Genomic DNA, 19862 nt, shown 5'->3' on the forward strand with positions numbered 1-19862 from the left:
GCACCACCTGAGCTTCCAAACCTCTGGGTTGCGTGCCCAACATTAAGTCAGTAAATTACTTAGGAGTCTCTTAAAAAGAGATTTTCAGCAAAGCTAAAGGTCTAGTTAATTACAGGGAGGAAAATGCAATAAATAGATTCGGCTCCCTTCGTCTTATTCAAAGTCAGGCACTCTTTCAGACCTTTGCATGTTGAAGTAATCTTAATTCATTTGCCACATCTGAATTCATTTTGAGTATGGCGACCATCTGCCTTCACAAGTCAAAGCAAAGGCTCCAGCTTTCATCCAACCGAGGGGGCGAAAACAGAAGGGTTTGAGATTTTATGCTCGGATGTATTTATAGGGGAAATAGTGCTGTCTGCGCTCCTGCTCTCGAGACTGTTTAAACCATCCCGATTTACGTCCCTGCATGTAAACTTGCATTTTTCTATTTGCTGAGTTGTTTTGTTTGCCAGCTTTGATCTGTCCTGGTGGTGGACAGCAGGGATTCAGACTAAGAATAGTTTTTCACAATAGAGCAAGCTATTTTCGTTCTCGCAGGGCTTTGTTCCGATCTGTTCTGAAGAAAAGCCAATCCACCTGTGTGATTTGATAGTCTGATGACTTGGCTGGCGATAGGAAGGTTGTGGTTTCCAAACCAGTCAAGCCAACAGCTGTGCATCAGGTGATTTTTGTTCAAATAAATTTGGTGGGCCGTCAAAACTCACCTGGCTATGCTTCCCAATGTAAATTTCTCCACGCTCAACAATGGAGCATTTACATTTTACAAGGTCCATTTCCAGGTAAATATCAGCATCCTGTTAATTTGTTTTCTTAAGCAATGGGTTATGTTTCACGAGGCCTAACTGCAAAATGTGTGAATAGCTGTGTGATGAATGTTATCTGTCCTGCAGCACATGATCATATATGTTTGGCACTGTAAATTTATCAATTATTTATTTCATAAACACTATATTTGAATTTTATGAGGGAGATTACATGGATACGTCCTTATATACATGACACTTAAAACTAGCCCCTTAGCTTAATTGCCCTACAGATAATTGTATACTTAGAATTTAAATGTTTTTACTATTTATAACTCAGTGCTGGTAGTAATGCATTAATGTAACAGTCAATTTTAATATTACATTAATTCCTTGAACATGTAAACCCTGCATGGGTTGTGTACACAATATTACACAACATTTATATAATAACTATGTCTTGCAGTTAATATAATAAGCAATTAAGCAACTAAACAGACTGTATTAAAACATTAGTATATTAAACTAACAATAGATTATGGGACAGTGATTTCATTTTGTTGATCAAGTCATTGATAAAGACAGACTGTAAATATTTATAAAAAAAAATAAAACCCCCTATAAAATCCCCCAAATGATTTTGGACCCCAATTAACTGATCTTAAATAATGCCGATCAGCTGAAGTGAGGCAAGTTCAGGCAAGTCTGTAAAAATCAGGCTTATTAAAAATACAAATAAAGTATCAACAATACGTATGTTGACATGAGCCAAAATATTTTTCAACTTACAATCCGATTTGTTAAAATATCACATAACAGCACATTTTTTGCCAAACCTAAACATTTGCGTTTACGCCAATTATTAGATGCTTTTATTCAAAATGATTTTCACTTGTGCCTGAATGCAATCCAAAGTAGGCAGCACAGTGGCTCAGTGGGCAGCACTGTCACCTCACACCAAGAAGGTCCTGGGTTCTATTTCCAGATGGAGCAGTCCACGTCCTTTCTGTGTGGAGCATGTTCTCCATGTGTCTCTGTGGGGTTTCTCTCACAGTCCAAAGTGAGATCAATTAGAGACAAAATTGCCCATGATGGTGTTTGACATTGAACCTGAGCTGATGAATCTTATTTACCCTGTAACTACCTGTCCTGTCATGAAAGTAACCGAAGTGTAAACATGATGGCAAAATCCTAATAAAAAAAAAAAAAAAATCAAGAATAAACAATACCAACAGTTGGATTTAACAGTGACAACCAGCAAACTTACGAGTATTAGATCCGTTTCTTGAGTTACATTTACAGCATTTAGCAGAAGCTCTTGTCCAGAGTGACTTACAGAAGTGCTTCCTCAGTAAATATTTCCTTACTCTAGTATGAACAGACAACACAAGTCTGCTAATACCCTGTTAGAACAAGAGTATTAGTAGAACAAGGGGAAGTTCGTTTTGCACTTACCACTGCCCTGTATCACCTTTCTCACCATAGTTTGTCCATAGTCTCACCATAGTTGTAACAGTGTAACTTGTTTGATTGCATCATGTACTTTGGTTAGACTGATGAAGAATGTGGTAGCTGAAGAGTCAGACCTCTCCTTCCCTTGGCGGACATGTACCCTTTGGTGATAGACATTCCAACAATAAAGTGTCTAGACAGTAAACTGAAGTATAATATTCAGCAGAAATATAAACTAATTCAATATTAAATAGATTTATGATATAGGGCAGGTGATTATAAATATTTACAGAAGATGGACAGATAAACGGAAAAGCCAAATCATCATGTATGCACTTGAAAAACGATTGTTTTTGCATTAGTTTATATAATTGTGACATTAGTTTTATCGTATTTTAGGGAGTTACATCATTACATTATTTCATTGCCTAGCAAAAAGCCACTTGTGGTGGAACTACAATTTTGGTGGAAGAGGGGGGCCATATTACAGACACATTTTAAACATTGTTTGGTTTCTTTAGATTTTAATTTTCCACTGTTGTCAGGGGCACAGTTGTGTTTCTACTCTGTTTCATTTAAAAAAAGCATCAATATTTAAATGACTTTCAGCCTTATGCAGCATTGATTTGGTGGTCAATTAATTAAAAGTTTGACAATAGTTGTTTTCTTAATGCAATAGTACTTGCTAACGCTGATTGGTGCAAAAAAAACATGTAAAAATGGCTAGTTAGTGAGCTATTCCAATATTTCTCAGTTTTTCACAGCCTTTTTAACATTAACTACTACACTTCACACACTGAAGTGTCAGAGTGTCTTTTTGTCGTGATTCCACTTCCGACATGTGGTGTATTTTTCTTCCTGTTTGTGGCTTTATAATTGCTCCAGGCTTTTCTGGCACATACAGCTCTATGAGTGGTACATTAAAAACTCTTTGCTTTGTATATATGTGTGTGTAACAGATGAGCAACAGCGCTACAAGCCCCATGGCAGCCAGCAGCACCTCCACGTCTGGGAGAGGATCCGGAAAAACAATCAGCTTCATCCCGGAGCTTCAGAGCATGATGTGAGTAGATTTAACTTTTACCCACATACCCCTTCACACACTTATACACACTTCCTCTATTCAGACACACTTCCCACCCGCTTCTACTTATTGATGTGTACACACATGTCGCCTGGCATCATGATCAAAAGTTCAAAGCGAGCATGCATCACACACACTAGGACTGACTGAATTACATCAGACATAAGAATTTCTCACTCCATTCACAAAACCTGAAGTTATCAGATATGTTCAACTTTCTGCATCATCAAGAAGCTAATGAGCCGTGGCTCAGACATTTTACGTCAGCAGTGTAATGAAGAATAAACAAGCACTGACCCTGTGAAGACTGAATTGAACTGGCTGTTATTAATAGGCATTGCAAAAACGAACACTATTAATATGATTATTGATTAGAGGAGTTGGTAGTCGTCTAATTAATCAGTTGCTTATGTTAAACACTTTGAATTGATTTATTCAGCACATGTATACTTTACTGGATCACTTTTGTTTCCTTAGCATTACTTGTGTGGACAAGCCACAGTAAAAAAACGTGAAAAATGCGTCCAAATCAGATTTAAAAATGACGGCTCAAATGGACTTGATAAAAGCTCAACAGTGACTGACTGTCCACTTTTAAAATGTTCAAATTTAATTTAGCCATTAATTTACTCTGTATACATTTTATTAAATCTCTGGGTAGCACTGTCGCCTCACAGCAAGAAGGTCCTGTGTTCGATCCCCAGGTGGGGCGGTCCGGGTCCTTTCTGTGTGGAGTTTGCATGTTCTCCCCGTGTCCGTGTGGGTTTCCTCCGGGTACTCCGGTTTCCTCCCACAGTCCAAAGACATGCAAGTGAGGTGAATTGGAGACACTAAATTGTCCAGGACTGTGGTCGATATAACCTTGTGAACTGATGAATCTTGTGTAATGAGTGACTACCGTTTCTGTCATGAATGTAACCAAAGTGTAAAACATGACGTTAAAATCCTAATAAATAAATAAATGAAGTTTTTACTTTCTGAACTGGCGGAAACAAACTGTCTGTTTTAAGGAATAAATAAATACATAATAAAAGAAAAGTTCATGTAAACTCAGTGATCAAACTGTTGATAATCTGGTTTCTTGCTATTTTCAGATACATTATTAAATGTTTATAAATGCATTTAAACAAAACTGGATGTTTATTGGAAATCAAGGTTGGAGCAGGTGAATTGATTTGTCAAAGGCTGCGTTCTTATATACAGATGTACAGTACAACGAAATTCTTTTTTCAGAGCACAGGGTCATCCCTTGTATGGCAACCCTGGAGCAGAGAGGGTTAAGGGCCCTTGTTCAACTGCCCAGCAGTGGCTACATGGCAGAGCTGGGATTCGAACTCTCAACCTTTCAGTTTATAGCCCAAAGCTCTACTCACTAGACTACTACTGTCCCTAAAAGAATTATATATATTTAGGGAAATATATAAGCAGAGGATGGTTTTTGTAAATGTATTAATCAAAACTGCATGTTTATTGGAAATCAAGGTTGGAGCTGGTGAATTGGTTTGTCAAAGGCTGCTTTCTTGGTCCTGCATTCATCTTAGCACTAAAAATGGGTTATAGTTAAAATGGATTAACTCATAATTAAAGTATTAGTATTAGGTCTTGGATACCTACTGGATACATAAATGCTAGTCATTAAACCTGGAGTTATTAAGAAACTGGCTTAATCTAAACATAGTCCGGTTTGGTAAATTAAAACAATCACAGTTTTTTTTTTTGTTTTACTGCAATCTACAGTACAAAGCGTTTTTTAACTGAGTGTTTGTGGTAGTAAAAAAATCTTGCTGTGTAATTTAGCTTTCCCGGTCTGCAGTGGTCAGTATCACTCAAAAGTGGTCCAAGGAGAGAACAGTGGTAAACCGGCGACAGGGTCATGGGCGGCCAAGGCTTATTGATGCACATGGGGAGCGAAGGCTGGTCAGTGTGGTCCGATCCAACAGACGAGCTTCTGTAGCTCAAATTGCTGAAGAAGTTAATGCTGGTTCTGATAGAAAGCTGTCAGAATACAGAATACAGGGGACCAACACAATATTAGAAAGGTGATCATAATGTTATGCCTGATCAGTGTATATTTCTGACTGCTGGTATATTATCAGTATGTACTGTATGAGCTCACAATGATGGACCTCATGACTGGCAATCCTAGTAGAACAACCTGTATGTATGCATCCAAATGTGTGAAACAAATAGTCATTTATTATCTGCTTGATTCACACATTAAACAGTCAGCATTAGTTTATAATTACTGCAGTTTATAATAAAGAAAGGTTACTTGTAGGGTCACGAGTGTGTTTGTGTAGACGAAATTGTTTCATTTTTCATTAGGAAACATATCAGTAATATGAAGAAAAATATTGACAATAAATTCCTAAACTGTCAACAAAGCTCCTAGGGTACATCTTATCATACATACAATGTTTCCTATCAGTTGTTTTCAGTCTTCAGTACAAATAATGCGCTTGTGAAATCACACCGCACAGGACAATCTGCACAATAATATTTTGTCACATTTCTCAGGCTTTGTTCAAGTACAGTGATAATTAACCTTCACCATAATGAAGGGCTTTTAAGTACAGCCTGCAGGAGCAACAATATCAGGTTTGTGCTGAATGATCTGCAGAAGTAAAATTCTGTCTCGTCCACTTTTCTTAACAGTCTATTACGACGGGACTCCTCTAGCAGGGCTGTCACTCTCTGTACTCTCTCCTGCATTTATCATGCTTCTGTGCCAACCAGCACTATTAACTCTCTACTGGCTCTTCTTTCAACAGGAAAAAAGTCAGCACCAAAGCCAGTCAGTGTGACGCTAGTAAACCATTCGATTCTGACATTTATGTCTGCAGACTGTAAAACAGGCACGTCTCGGAGTGTGTGCTTTTGTGCGTGTCTAGAGCAGCGAGGGAGGAAAATGTAAAGACGATTTTCTTTGGCTCTTATTGCCGTGACTGTCTGCCGCCTCCTGCCTTCATGGAGGTCCCTAATTGAGATCACTTGTACTTATAAATGGCAGGAAGTGCTGTGGTTCTTGGGAAAAGTAATGGAACTGGAGTATGGTTCTTAAAAAATAATAGAGACTACTGTCCCAGTCATCTAATTTACAATCAAGCAGCATTTTTCAATGTGAATTATGTCCATTATTCTGTGAGAATTGCAGTTTCTCAAAGTTTTGAATTGTTTGGATAAAAAAAGGCAGAACTGCTGTACTGGATTTCATTATACAGGGTGTGTGAAACAGATATGGTGTTTCAGACATGCTGAAATCTAGCTGCAGTGGGTATCCTCAGTCATTTTCAATAGTACAGTAGTATTTTCATTCTTTTTTTAAACAATACACAGAGACGTTTAATGATTGCTGATGTGCTTCGATTTCATATAGGAATGCCACTATCTCTCAGAATAGCGATTTTGCTCGGACCTTGATAAATATTTAACCACCTCCTTGTTTCAACACACATTGTCCATTTTATCAGCTTCACTTACCATATAGAAGCACTTTGTAGTTCTACAATTACTGACTGTAGTCCATCTGTTTCTCTGCATGCCTTGTTAGCCCCCTTTCATGCTGTTCTTCAATGGTCAGCACTCTCCCAGGACCACTACAGAGCAGGTGTTATTTAGCTGGTGGATCATTCTCAGCACTGCAGTGAAACTGACACGGTGGTGGTGTGTTAGTGTGTGTTGTGCTGGTATGAGTGGATCAGACACAGCAGTGCTGATGGAGTTTTTAAACACTTCACTGTCACTGCTGGATTGAGAATAGTCCACCACCCAAAAATATATCCAGCCAACAGCACCCCGTACTGATGAAGGTCTAGAAGATGACCAACTCAAACAGCAGCAATAGATGAGCGATCGTCTCTGACTTTACATCTACAAGGTGGACCAACTAGGTAGGAGTGTCTAATAGAGTGGACAGTGAGTGGACACGGTATTTAAAAACTCCAGCAGCGCTGCTGTGTCTGATCCACTCATACCAGCACAACACACTAACACACCACCACCAGTCAGTGTCACTGCAGTGCTTAGAATGATCCACCACCCAAATAATACCTGCTCTGTGGTGGTCCTGGGAGAGTCCTGACCATTGAAGAACAGCATGAAAGGGGGCTAACAAAGCATGCAGAGAAACAGATGGACTACAGTCAGTAATTGTAGAACTACAAAATGCTTCTATATGGTAAGTGGAGCTGATAAAATGGACAGTGAGTTTAGAAACGAGGTGGTTTTAATGTTATGCCTGATTAGTGTATACCTATCATCAAAGCTGTGCTATAAACAGTCACAGAACTGTCACATGAATTGGGAAGTACTGTTTTGTCATTTTCATGTGCAAAACATGAAGGGCTGGGTTATATCAGTCAGAAGCAGGAAAAATAGGCAAGCGTAAGGATTTGAATGACTTTGACAAAGGCCAAATTATTAGGAATGTCCCGATCACGTTTTTTTGTTCCTGATACCGATCCCGATTATTAATTTTGATCCCGATCCGATACCGATACTCAAACCGATACTTGTATTTCCTAGATATTGTCTAGATAAGAACTAGATAATACTGTTCACACAGTGCACACTTCAAGTACATTACAGTTATTCAAATTAATCCAATGTACATGTTTAACAACTGAATAGCTCTGCAGTGCTGAAGGGAAAAATGCTGCATCCAAGCTATTGCTTAATGTTTTTGTATTTTTACAAAATCAGTCAAAATGAGTGAGATAATTAGTTTTACTTTAAACTTTACATTCAAAGAAAAAAAATGTTTAATGCAGTGATACACTAAAAATGAACAGAAATCTGTGTAGCAGCTTAACTTGAATATAAGAAAAAAAGTTACTTAAAAGCATTACAGTAAAACCTGAATACCAAAATAAAATGGAAAGGCTCTTTTGTTATGAAGGAAAGGCAGTTTTTAAAGTGCTTGTATTGTGACAAGGGTTTGATGGACGTTTGTACACGCAGTGAGTGTGTTTTGACCCTTTAGGCCTTCCATAGAACATGAAATAGCGTGCTTGACTCAACTGTCGGCTATTCGGTACCGTAACAGAAAAAGTTAATAAAGTGTTCTGCTCCCGACAATATGTGAATATACTGTGCATTTATTTCTTTATTAAACGAGTGCATCACTACGTTGTTTTGTAAACCGGTGTGATCCTTAACTCACACACACTCTCACACATGAACGCAGCTCTGCTCCCACCGCCTCGTGAAACGCTCACACTGCAGACGTTACACTTCACTGTTGGACTTGTTTTACTTTTCAATTTCCACACAGCGGACATGCTGACGTAACACAAAAGATCGGGATTAAGATCGGGTTTAGTAAAGCCGATTCCGATCAGTTAAAAAATGCCTTGATCGGCCCCGATCCCGATCTTTGAGATCGGATCGGGACATTCCTACAAATTATGATAGCTAGACCATGGTCAGAACATCTCCAAAATGACCTTGGTTAGTACCTACTAAAAGTGGTCCAAGAGTGACAGCTAGTGAACCAGTGATTGGATCATGGTTGCCCAAGGCTCACTGATGTGCATGGGCAGCTAAGGCTTGCCCGTCTGCTTCTGTCCCACAAAAATGCTACCGTTGTACAAATTGCTGAAAAAGATTATTTTAATTTATGCTTAGTTTCAGTTGTGGATATAATTTTAGAATTACTTCAGGGTTACTAAACTCAGTTCTGGGTGGCACGCTGGTTCAGCAGGTAGTTTGGATGACACACATGATCTCTTACACATCTTAGTCAATGTTACTGTGTGGACTTGTTCTTTATATGCCTGCATGTTTTTTAAATCTCTGAAACAAGTAAGTGAAAGAAGCTGTGATGGATTTGCACACACTGTGCATTTCCGTTGCCAGGACAAACTTCAGCTAGAAACACAATCTTCATCAAAATAAATATGTATTTATGTATGTATGTATTCTAATAGCTTTTAATGTAGTGCTGCGCTGGCATGTTTCAAAGACTGCAAGTGAGCTGCAGGTTAGGAACCACTGGGATACAGGGGATAATGCAGAGTGTGAATGAAAAGCCTGATTTTTATTGATGCAAATGAAGTACACAGACACTACACACCATTGAGCAAACTAATACTGTATAATAACACTAGCACAGATTGTTTGCTTTAAATGCGCAGCGTGGTTCAAATAAGTGTGGGATAAATAACACCTTTGTCTGGATTATTCTGGGAAATCTAGCGTCGTGTTAGTTCGTGAGTAGAGATTCTGAGAGAGTAGTAAAAGCAGCAGCTTTAGTATTTGTTCTGTGGTTTGCTGATAATTTGACAGTCAAAAACAAAAGAGCTCAGAGTTGACTTTTGTTTTCTTAGGAAGGGTGCCAGTGATCGCTTTTGTCACTCATGGATGAAATGACTGTTGGTTTGTGTCTGTTCGGCTACCTTCTCAGTGAGAGGCCAGTACAGTCTGCTTAACACCTTTCAGGTCAGCGCTAGACCATCCCATCATGCCTCTATTTGTTCGGAAATGATAAAAAACTGCCCTTTCTTTTACGCTCCCAATCATTCTGATATTTTAAGATTGCAATCCATGCTGAAAAGTGCTTACTTTGGACTGGGAAATTCCATATGACACGCTTAAGGTGCTAAAGATAACACAGACAGTTGAATATGGCCTAGGTTCAGCTTTCTTTTGTTTATAGATATGACTCGCCTACATCCTTCCCTTAAATTACACGCACAGTTTGAATACATTTATTGTACATTCGTAAAGTCAGCAGGGTTTTGAATGACTGAATGATTGATGACTTTGTTAGCTTAACATAATGGCTGTAAAGCTGTAAATTTTTAAATCATGAATGAAACATGGTGCTTACTTGACATTAATTTAAATGTAATGTAAATGAATCTTATCCTAATTGTACAGGGGCGACACGGTGGCTCAGTGGGTAGCACTGTTGCCTCACAGCAAGAAGGTCCTGGGTTCGATCCCCAGGTGGAGCGGTTCGGGTCCTTTCTGTATGGAGTTTGCATGTTCTCCCCGTGTCTGTGTGGGTTTCCTCCGGGAGCTCCGGTTTCCTCCCACAGTCCAAAGACATGCAAGTCAGGTGAATATACAAAACTGTCCAGGACTGTGTTTGACATTAAAACCTGTGAACTGATGAATTTTGTGTGACGAGTAACTACCGTTTCTGTCATGAATGTAACCAAAGTAAGTAAAACGACGTTAAAATCCTAGTAAATAAATAAATATCCCAATCGTTATAACCCTATTTTAATGCTTTTATTATTTAATTTAATAGTAATTATATATATTTGCTTATTAATGTATTTATTTAATGAGCTGGTCCAGTCACAGTAGTACAAAACCAAAATTACATAAACTTCTGCATCTTAAGAGCTTCAGTTTTGTTCACATCAGACATCAGAATAGGAAAATCTGACCTGAGTGGCTTAGACTCTGGCGCGGTTGTTGATGCAGGTTTGAGCTTGAGGCTGGTTTTGAGAAACATGCTCGTACTGATCTCTTCTGAACTTTACAAACAGACATAAATGTTTACACAAGATGATGTTGAAAACAAAGAAGTCCAGTGAGTTTGAGTTTTGCACTGATGAGAGAAGCCAGAGGCAATTACCAAGTCTGACCTAAGAGATGGGTATAGGCTAACAGCTACCATGGTGAGGAGAAATGCATTTCAGAACACGCTTATTGACAAAACTTGAGGCATTTTTGTGTTTTATCTACAAAAATAGAACCTGTATTCATTTTAATAGGATTTGCTTATTGGCAGGAAGTATGATTGAAGATTGTTGCCATTTTTGATTTATTGTCACATTTCACATGATCAAGAACTAATTATCAAAAACCAACATTTGTTAATTAATCAGTATTTCTTTTATTTTACAAAAATGCTATTAATATCATTCCTCAGTATAACAGTAAAACTTTGCTCATCATCTCATAATAACTACACTAATGTTGTCAGGGAGAGCTTTAATATACCAACTGCATTTTCATTAATTATCTTGCATATTTGTGGCTTTCAAGAATTGTACATCCAGTTGCAATTAAATATTCAACCCCCCACCAAAGAAAATGACTTTAACTTTAAACTTTTCTGCAGAGTTATATTTTGCTTTAAATTAAGTATTTATTAGTTGAACAGTACAGCAAATGAACATAGAAAATAAATGATTATTTTACAGTAGTAGAATATTTTGTTAGAACTGCTATATCACAATCATTCAACCCTGTTTACATTTTCGGTACTTAGCAGATGCTTTTATCCAAAGTGATTTACAGTACTGTGACAGTATATTGTCTAAGCAATACAGGGTTAAGGGCCTTGCTTAAGGGCCCAACAGTGGCAACCTGGCAGTGGTGGGGCTTGAATCAGTAACCTTTCGATTACTAGTCCAGTTCCTTAACCACTTGGCTACAACTGCCATCCTACATAATATTGCTGTTCTTAAAACCTCCTGCTAGTCAGATTGACCTAAAGTTAGGTTACAACATGATTAGACCATTAGCAACTCTTGCAATTCTTCATTTGCTTCAGCTGTGATGTGTTGTATAAGATTCAAGTGTTCAAAGTGTGTACCATGGAACCATGGTGAAAACAAAGGAGTTGTAAAAAAGCTGAGAGAGGAGATCATTTCACTGCACCAAAATGAATGAATGTAAGAAGATTTCCAAGACTTAAACATTCTCAGAGACACCACTGGGAGTATTGTCTGGAAATTCCAAATGTATGGTGCAGCAGAAAACCTGCCAGGTCATGGGAAAAGCCCAAAATTTCATCCGGATACATTAACAATCTAATCAGGACATAGAAGAAACCCCTCTGTGTTACTGCAAAAGACTTACAGGATGACCAGATGAAGGCTGAAACAAATGTGTCAGTGGTTTGATAAGGAGTTACTCCTGGAATATCCTGGAGTGGCCTTCTCAGCCTCCTGATTTAAATCCCATACAAAATCGTTGGTGGGATTTATATTAGGCAGTTACAACAAGTAAGGGATCAAACCCCAATGAGCTTTTGCATAAGAAGAATAGACGAGGACCTCTAAAACGTTATTTCATTAAGTGTTATCGGGGTAAAAGGATGTTCCACCAAGTACTAAGAGTGGGTATTGAATAAAAGTGCACTTTTCGTCAAAAACTAGATATTTTGTCAACATGTGCTATCAAAATTGCTTGAATCAGTAAATATTCTATTTACTGATACTTTTTGTCGTACATTGTAATTCAGTTCTATACACATCACCTTACTATCTTTTAAGTTTGAATATGTCCAGTTGCAAGTGTTTATATCCTTATTCCATGTGCAATATACTAAAACTTGGTACAAATATTAGTTTTTCTATATTTATGTGTGGCATGGTGTTAATAGGTCGGTATTTGTACACACAGTCCAAACCCACAACAGCATTTTTGTGGTCTTGAGGTTGTCTAGCATTTCTTTCTATTTTCTAATGCTTATTCATATTTGAAATGCTTCTGGCTAAAAAGGCTACTAGAACTTTTAAATAAACATTGTGGTGACTGAACTGTATGAGAGTAATATGGGCTAAAATGTTAGTGTGGCCAGTTTACCTTTATCCATTTACTAAAATCCTTTTTGGCCCTTTTCACCAGTGCCAGTTAAACAAAAGAAAGGATTAACTTACAGAGCTGCTGTTTAGTGCTTGTTTATTAGTTGATGCAATGATTAGTGTGATTACCTTGGTAGTACTGTACAAAACAGATGATCTTCTAGCTGCCTAATGGTACGTTTTGTATTTTAATAAAACTCAAAAATGCTGTAAGCTTTTTATACCAGATAAATACACCAGTCAACCATAACATTAAAACCACCTTCTTGTTTCTACACTCACTGTCTATTTTATCAGCTCCACTTACCATATAGAAGCACTTTGTAGTTCTACAATTACTGACTAGTCCATCTGTTTTTATGCACGCTTTGTTAGCCCCCTTTCATGCTGTTCTTCAATGGTCAGGACTCTCCCAGGACCACTACAGAGTTGGTATTATTTGGGTGGTGGATCATTCTCAGCACTATGGAGCTGATGGAGTTTTTAAACACCTCACTGCTGGACTGAGAATAGTCCACCAACCAGCAAACAGCAGCAATAGATGAGCGATCATCTCTGACTTTACATCTACAAGGTGGACCAACTAGGTAGGAGTGTCTAATAGGGTGGACAGTGAGTGGACACAAAATTAAAAAACTCCAGCACAGAACTCCACTTATACCAGCACAACACACACTGCAGTGCTGAGAATGATCCACCACCTAAATAATACCTGCTCTGTGGTGGACCTGTGGGGGTCCTGACCATGGAAGAACAGCAAAAAAGGGGGCTAACAAAGCATGCAGAGAAACACATGGACTACAGTCAGTAACTGTAGATCTACAGAGTGCTTCTATATAGTAAGTGGATCTGATAAAATGAACAGTGAGTGTAGAAACAAGGAGGTGGTTTTAATGTTATGGCTGATCGGTGTAAGTTATTCTTTAGAGCTGCTCTAATATGTACAAAGCGGATTCCAAAAAAGTTGGGACACTAAACAAATTGTGAAAAAAAACAGAATGCAATGATGAGGAGATGGCAAATGTCAATATTTTATTCATAATAGAACATAGATGACAGATCAAAAGTTTAATCTGAGTAAATGTAACATTTTAAAGGAAAAATATGTTGATTCAAAATTTCACAGTGTCAACAAATCCCAAAACAGTTGGGACAAGTAGCAATAAGTGGCTGGAAAAAGGAAATTGAGCATATAACGAACAGCTGGAAGACCAATTAACACTAATTAGGTCAATTGACAACATGATTGGGTATAAAAAGAGCTTCTCAGAGTGTCAGTGTCTCTCAGAAGCCAAGATGGTAAGAGGATCACCAATTCCACCATTGTTGCGCAAAAAGATAGTGCAGCAATACCAGAATGGTGTTACCCAGCGTAAAATAGCAAAGACTTTTAAGTTATCATCATCAACCGTGCATAACATCATCAAAAGATTCAGAGAATCTGGAACAATCGCTGTGCGTAAGGGTCAAGGCCGTAAAACTCTACTGGATGCTCGTGATCTCCGGGCCCTTAAACGTCACTGCACCTCAAACAGGAATGCCACTGTCAAGGAAATAACAGAATGGGCTCAGGAATACTTCCAGAAAGCATTGTCAGTGAACACAATCCACCGTGCCATCCGCCGTTGCCAGCTGAAACTCTACAGTGCAAAGAGGAAGCCATTTCTAAGCAAGCTCCACAAGCTCAGACGTTTGCACTGGGCCAGGGGTTATTTAAAATGGAGTGTGGCAAAATGGAAGACTGTTCTGTGGTCAGATGAGTCACGATTTGAAGTTCTTTATGGAACACTGGGACGCCATGTCATCCGGACCAGAGAGGACAAGGATAACCCAAGTTGTTATCAACGCTCCGTTCAGAAGCCTGCATCACTGATGGTATGGGGTTGCATGAGTGCTTGTGGCATGGGCAGCTTGCATGTCTGGAAAGGCACCATTAATGCAGAGAACTATGTTCAGGTTCTAGAACAACATATGCTCCCATCTAGACGTCATCTCTTTCAGGGAAGACCCTGCATTTTTCAACAAGATAATGCCAGACCACATTCTGCAGCAATCACAACATCATGGCTACGTAGGAGAAGGATCCGGGTACTGAAATGGCCAGCCTGCAGTCCAGATCTTTCACCTATAGAGAACATTTGGCGCATCATAAAGAGGAAGGTGCGACAAAGAAGGCCCAAGACGATTGAACAGTTAGAGGCCTGTATTAGACATGAATGGGAGAGCATTCCTATTTCTAAACTTGAGAAACTGGTCTCCTCTGTCCCCAGACGTCTGTTGAGTGTTGTAAGAAGAAGGGGGGATGCCACACAGTGGTAAAAATGGCCTTGTCCCAACTTTTTTGGGATTTGTTGATGCCATGAAATTTTGAAACAACATATTTTTCCCTTAAAATGATACATTCTCTCAGTTTAAACTTTTGATCTGTGATTTGTGTTCTATTCTGAATAAAATATTAGATGTTGGCACCTCAACATCATTGCATTCAGTTTTTATTCACAATTTGTTTAGTGTCCCAACTTTTTTGGAATCCGGTTTGTATGTTTATTAATGTCACAATCACTGTTATGCTGCTAATGACTTGAGTAATTACCACGTTTTTACATAATGGCTGACATAAATCTAAAAATCTGAGTTAAAATCTGTTTTATAGAATTGAGATTTACAGTTTACTCTATGAAGCTGTACTAGCTGTCTAGCTGTCTAGCATTCCTTTCTTTTTATTGGTTGCCGGTAGCCTAGGAGTTGGAGAAGGTGTAGCTAGATGATTAGTTTCTCTTTGAAATTGTTTCTCTTTAAAAATTACAAAGCATTTATTGCATCTAATCAAATGTTACCTGCTACACCTGGAGACACCTCTGTATAAGTGTACCTGGGACTCAGCTCGGAGCCGAGTCCTCTGTTTGTTAGCTCAAGTCTGACATGCCTGGCTGCCGGCCGGAGTTGACTACATGTCCGGCTGACCTTTTTTGCCGCTTTTTTGGTTTCTGGTTATTTTGTCTATAGATGCCATGGCAGTTTTCCTGTATTTTTTACCACTACCGGTTAGCTGGGTTTTCCCGGTCTGGTTCTTTGGTGAGTGTTTGTGTGGTAATTTGCTGGTGGGCTTAAAAGCTGGCGGAGTTGCATCCAAGCCCTCTTTGGTTTCTTCTCTGAGTCTTTACTTGCATTTTCCGTGTTTCCTGGTCACTCTGGAATCCTGGTGGAATGCAGTGTTTCTGTCTATTTTTGAGTCCCACTTCAGACTGTGGCTTATGGTTCGACTGGTTTTGTGTATTTCTTGAAATTTAAATCTTTGCTCATTCATTTACCTAATATTTTCCAGTTTCATGGCCACACTGTTGTTCTTTAATATCACAGAGTAATTATTATAGTTTTTACAACTATTTACCTGTTCATTCATTTACTAGAGCCCTAAGAGCTCTACATTGACATGAACATCTGAGGTTCATGAACTTAAACTCATTTTTTCCCTAAATTGTAATTTCTTCTGTTAAATGGAGTACAAAAGTGTTTGAGCTTGCATATAAACGCAGTGAGCAGAGCCCAGCTGTCACTACACCCAGAGGCTGTTTGGAAAGCCTGTGTGTCAAATGAGGCCAGAGCCGAGCCCTTTCCTGAACACACTTAGGTCTCAATGGGACACACGCATACACCTATGAATGGTAAAATATTCAAATGAACTACAGAATCACATGTTTAGGATACTCCAGAAATGTTTACATTATACACATCTACAAGCTCAGTTTAAGGGTAAAAAAAAATTAAAACAAACTAATTGTTTAATTTATGGGCAGAATATCATTTTATCCTATTCATTCTAACCACCTCTTCCCAATTCTAATGAACTAAACCTACCCTATAAGTAATAGCTCTAAGTTATCAATCTTTGGAAGGCAAAAGCATTCAAATGCTTCTTTAGAGATGTGATGACAGCACCTGGTCCTTTTTTTGTGCAGCATCACTGGAAAAATCAAAGCAATTAAAAGGAAACTGATATTTTCCCAATGTGTTTGGCCCGGATTAGTCACTAGGACTGAGATGTTTGCATAAAACTGTACTAAGACTGTACTAGGACTGATACTAGTATTATCAAGTATTAGATCAGTTTATGTCTACAAATAAGACAGTATGTTAATGCTGCAAAATACAAAGACTAAATTTGGTTAAGACAAAACAAGTCAAGACTAAGTCTAAATAAAAAACAAAGTGGCTTGAAACTTTGACTAAAAGTTAAGTGCTCCACGTCAAAGTGTTAGATGGAGGTATACAGTCCCCTGGCCAAATTCCGTATTTTGCCAGCTTTCTGAAGTAAGGATCTTTACAGGGAACAAAGATGGAACAAACATAATGTAACGTTACTGTTCATTTAAGGAATAAACCCTACTGGATACAAATAAAACATGAAATGTAAAATGTACAAAAGTTATGGCTGTTTTATTGTTTTCTTTTATTATTTTCCAATATTTAGCAAATGAACTGTTATTGCATTAATGTGCAGTAAGGGGCATCTTTATGTTGGTTCCCTGTAAGTAATGTTTACATAAAACTGTACATGAATATGGGATGAGCAGAGCTGATACGGACCTGAAGTATCATATCCAATTCACATATTTTCTGTGACATACTGTATTAGTATACTAGTATTAGTGTATTAGTATTAGTATATTAGTATACTATATTTAATTTAATTTCATTCATTTTCAATTTTCAATTCATTTGATCCAAAGCGACTTACAGTACTGTGACAGTATTTTGTCTAAGAATATAAGGGCCTTGCTCAAGGGCTCAGTAGTTACAACCTGGCAGTGGTGGGGCTTGAACCAGCGACCTTTTGAATACGAGTCCAGTGCCTTGCTGTGACGCTAAATGAAGATTGTGACGTTGAATAAAGATGCAAATCATACACACAAATGCACACAGTCTGTAAGGTTTCCTAAAGCTACTCTAGCATTGGCTTAACGGTACTATCAGCCAAAACTCAGAGCTTTAATGTTGGAATCAAATCAAAAGTAAAAGAAAATCTAGACATTCTAGCATGCAATATTATAATTGTTGTTTAGGGAGAAGACTAAACAAATACAATAGAAAAACATAATTGATTCCAGACTCAAGTCTCAGTAGAGATAAATATACAGTGGACTCAGGTCCTTGACTTTTTGCACAGTTTATGATGTTGTGGATTTAATTTTAAATGAATATAATTGGCTTTTTACACATTAATGTACACTTAATTACCATAATGACAGTAAAAAAAATTGTTTAGTTTATTAAAAATCATAAATGTAAATCAAATGTAAATGTAAGTCTTAAACTTTGTACACCTGGATTTGGCCAGTTTATGGCAAATCTTCCTAAACCATGAGATTTAATGCGAGTATCTCTAAACTGCCATCTTTATGTTTCTCCACAGATGTTTAATAAGGTTTAAATAAGGCTTTGGCCTCTCTTCACAAGACTTGTGAAGCCCTTAGAGTGACTATTGGACTTTTTCTTACCTCCCTGACCAAGGCTCTACTTGCCTTGATGCCTAATTTAGCCAGATGACAAAAGTCTACTGGCCATTGTGGTCCTGGGAGCACTCAAAGCCTTAAATATTGTTTTATATCTTTGGTTTGATCTATGCCTTCACACAGTTTGATATAGAGATACACAGACTGTTTCTTGGACATCATGGTTTGGTTCTTGTCCTGAAAGTGCAGTGTAATTCTTAAGGGTTTTGCAAGAAAAAATAAAGCAAACAAGACAAACCTGACCACAAGTTCAACTGTCACATCTAAGGGTGTGAATACTTTTGTGAATAAGAGATTACAGGTTTTTTTTTTTTTACTTTATTATAGGTTAAGAGCTGATGGATGGGTATAAACAGCAACCATGTATATTCAAAAGTACATTCACAACACAAAGTCAAGGGGTCTGAACTGTTTCAGAATCCACTCTATGAATAAATATATAATACCACAGCTAGAAAGATATAGTCAGTGAGTAAACAAGACGTAGAAAAATGAAGCAATTGGTACAACGTACTGTAATACTTGTCACAGTAGCAACAGTTCTAAAAAGGACAGATGCTTGTAAATACAATATTCAGAAAATGCCCTGCAGTGTCAATAAATCCTAATGTTGAATTATCGTATTAACCAGGCCTGGCATTGCTTTTGTTTTTTATTTTAACTTGAATAAAAAGAAATCAAAATCAATAGGGATAAGTAAGTGACTTTGCTGGTACAGAAAGGCTTTTGCTTTTCTGTCCTATTTCTTTTTTCAAGTTGACTCTGTCCCCTGAGCTTCTGTGTTAGTTTTCTTTACTTTTAAGGCCTCTTGAATGTTTTCCCAAACTTTGCATCCCATTGAAAGCGAGCAGCAATAATAAGTTGGCTCACAGGCAGTCTCTGGTTAACCAGACTGTAATTTGGGGACTGAATAGAACGTCTCATCACTACTAAGTATTTGTTTACTGCTCTTGGACTCGAGAGTTTTTGCTGTGAATCTGCTGTGCCAAACATGAGTTTAAACAAGTTTTTTTTTCTCTTGAGCTTGTTCTGGTACTTTTAGTTGTTTGTTTGTTACTTTGGGCACAGTGGTCAACTTAGCCTTGTCATGCTATTAGCTAGATGTATAAATACTGGTATTTTTTAAATATATTTTTCATTTAAAATGTTCATTTTTTGTAACAGCTTGCTATGTGTTATCACAACTAAGGCTTGGTGATATGACAGTATAATAATATTGCTATAATTGATTTCACAGTGATATTATCTCAAGATCATTAGTTTTTCAGTGGTTTCATAAAATTCATTAATTTACTCTATTGTTAGGTCAACAAATGGCTGTTCTATAATTTTTCTTTCTTTTGTTTAGTGACCCAATTTAATTTAGCAGAAGGTTTTATGGTGGGTTGGATACACTGATACAAAGCTGACTTTACTGCTGGCTATTGTTTTTGAGAACAATACTGGCACAAATTACTGGAGTTGTGTTGGATTGGAGTTGACATGCATTATGTTATGATCCACTTATATCTGATTTATA

The 19862-nt window shown here is 37.8% G+C and overlaps 2 protein-coding genes across 3 annotated transcripts in view; one reads left to right on the forward strand and one right to left on the reverse strand.

Moving 5' to 3' along the window:
• The window catches only part of runx2a (RUNX family transcription factor 2a), a 77913-nt gene that overhangs the window by 36763 nt on the left and 21288 nt on the right, over positions 1-19862 (reverse strand). The window lies entirely within an intron of this gene.
• Positions 1-19862, forward strand: part of supt3h (SPT3 homolog, SAGA and STAGA complex component) — a 198488-nt gene that overhangs the window by 5666 nt on the left and 172960 nt on the right. Inside the window, exon 2 of the mRNA XM_063006895.1 lies at positions 3158-3261. Within this exon, the coding sequence (XP_062862965.1) occupies positions 3158-3261 (104 nt within the window). The remainder of the gene's footprint in view (positions 1-3157; positions 3262-19862) is intronic.

Source organism: Trichomycterus rosablanca, chromosome 13, assembly GCF_030014385.1.
Source record: "Trichomycterus rosablanca isolate fTriRos1 chromosome 13, fTriRos1.hap1, whole genome shotgun sequence".
NCBI classification, from domain to species: domain Eukaryota; kingdom Metazoa; phylum Chordata; class Actinopteri; order Siluriformes; family Trichomycteridae; genus Trichomycterus; species Trichomycterus rosablanca.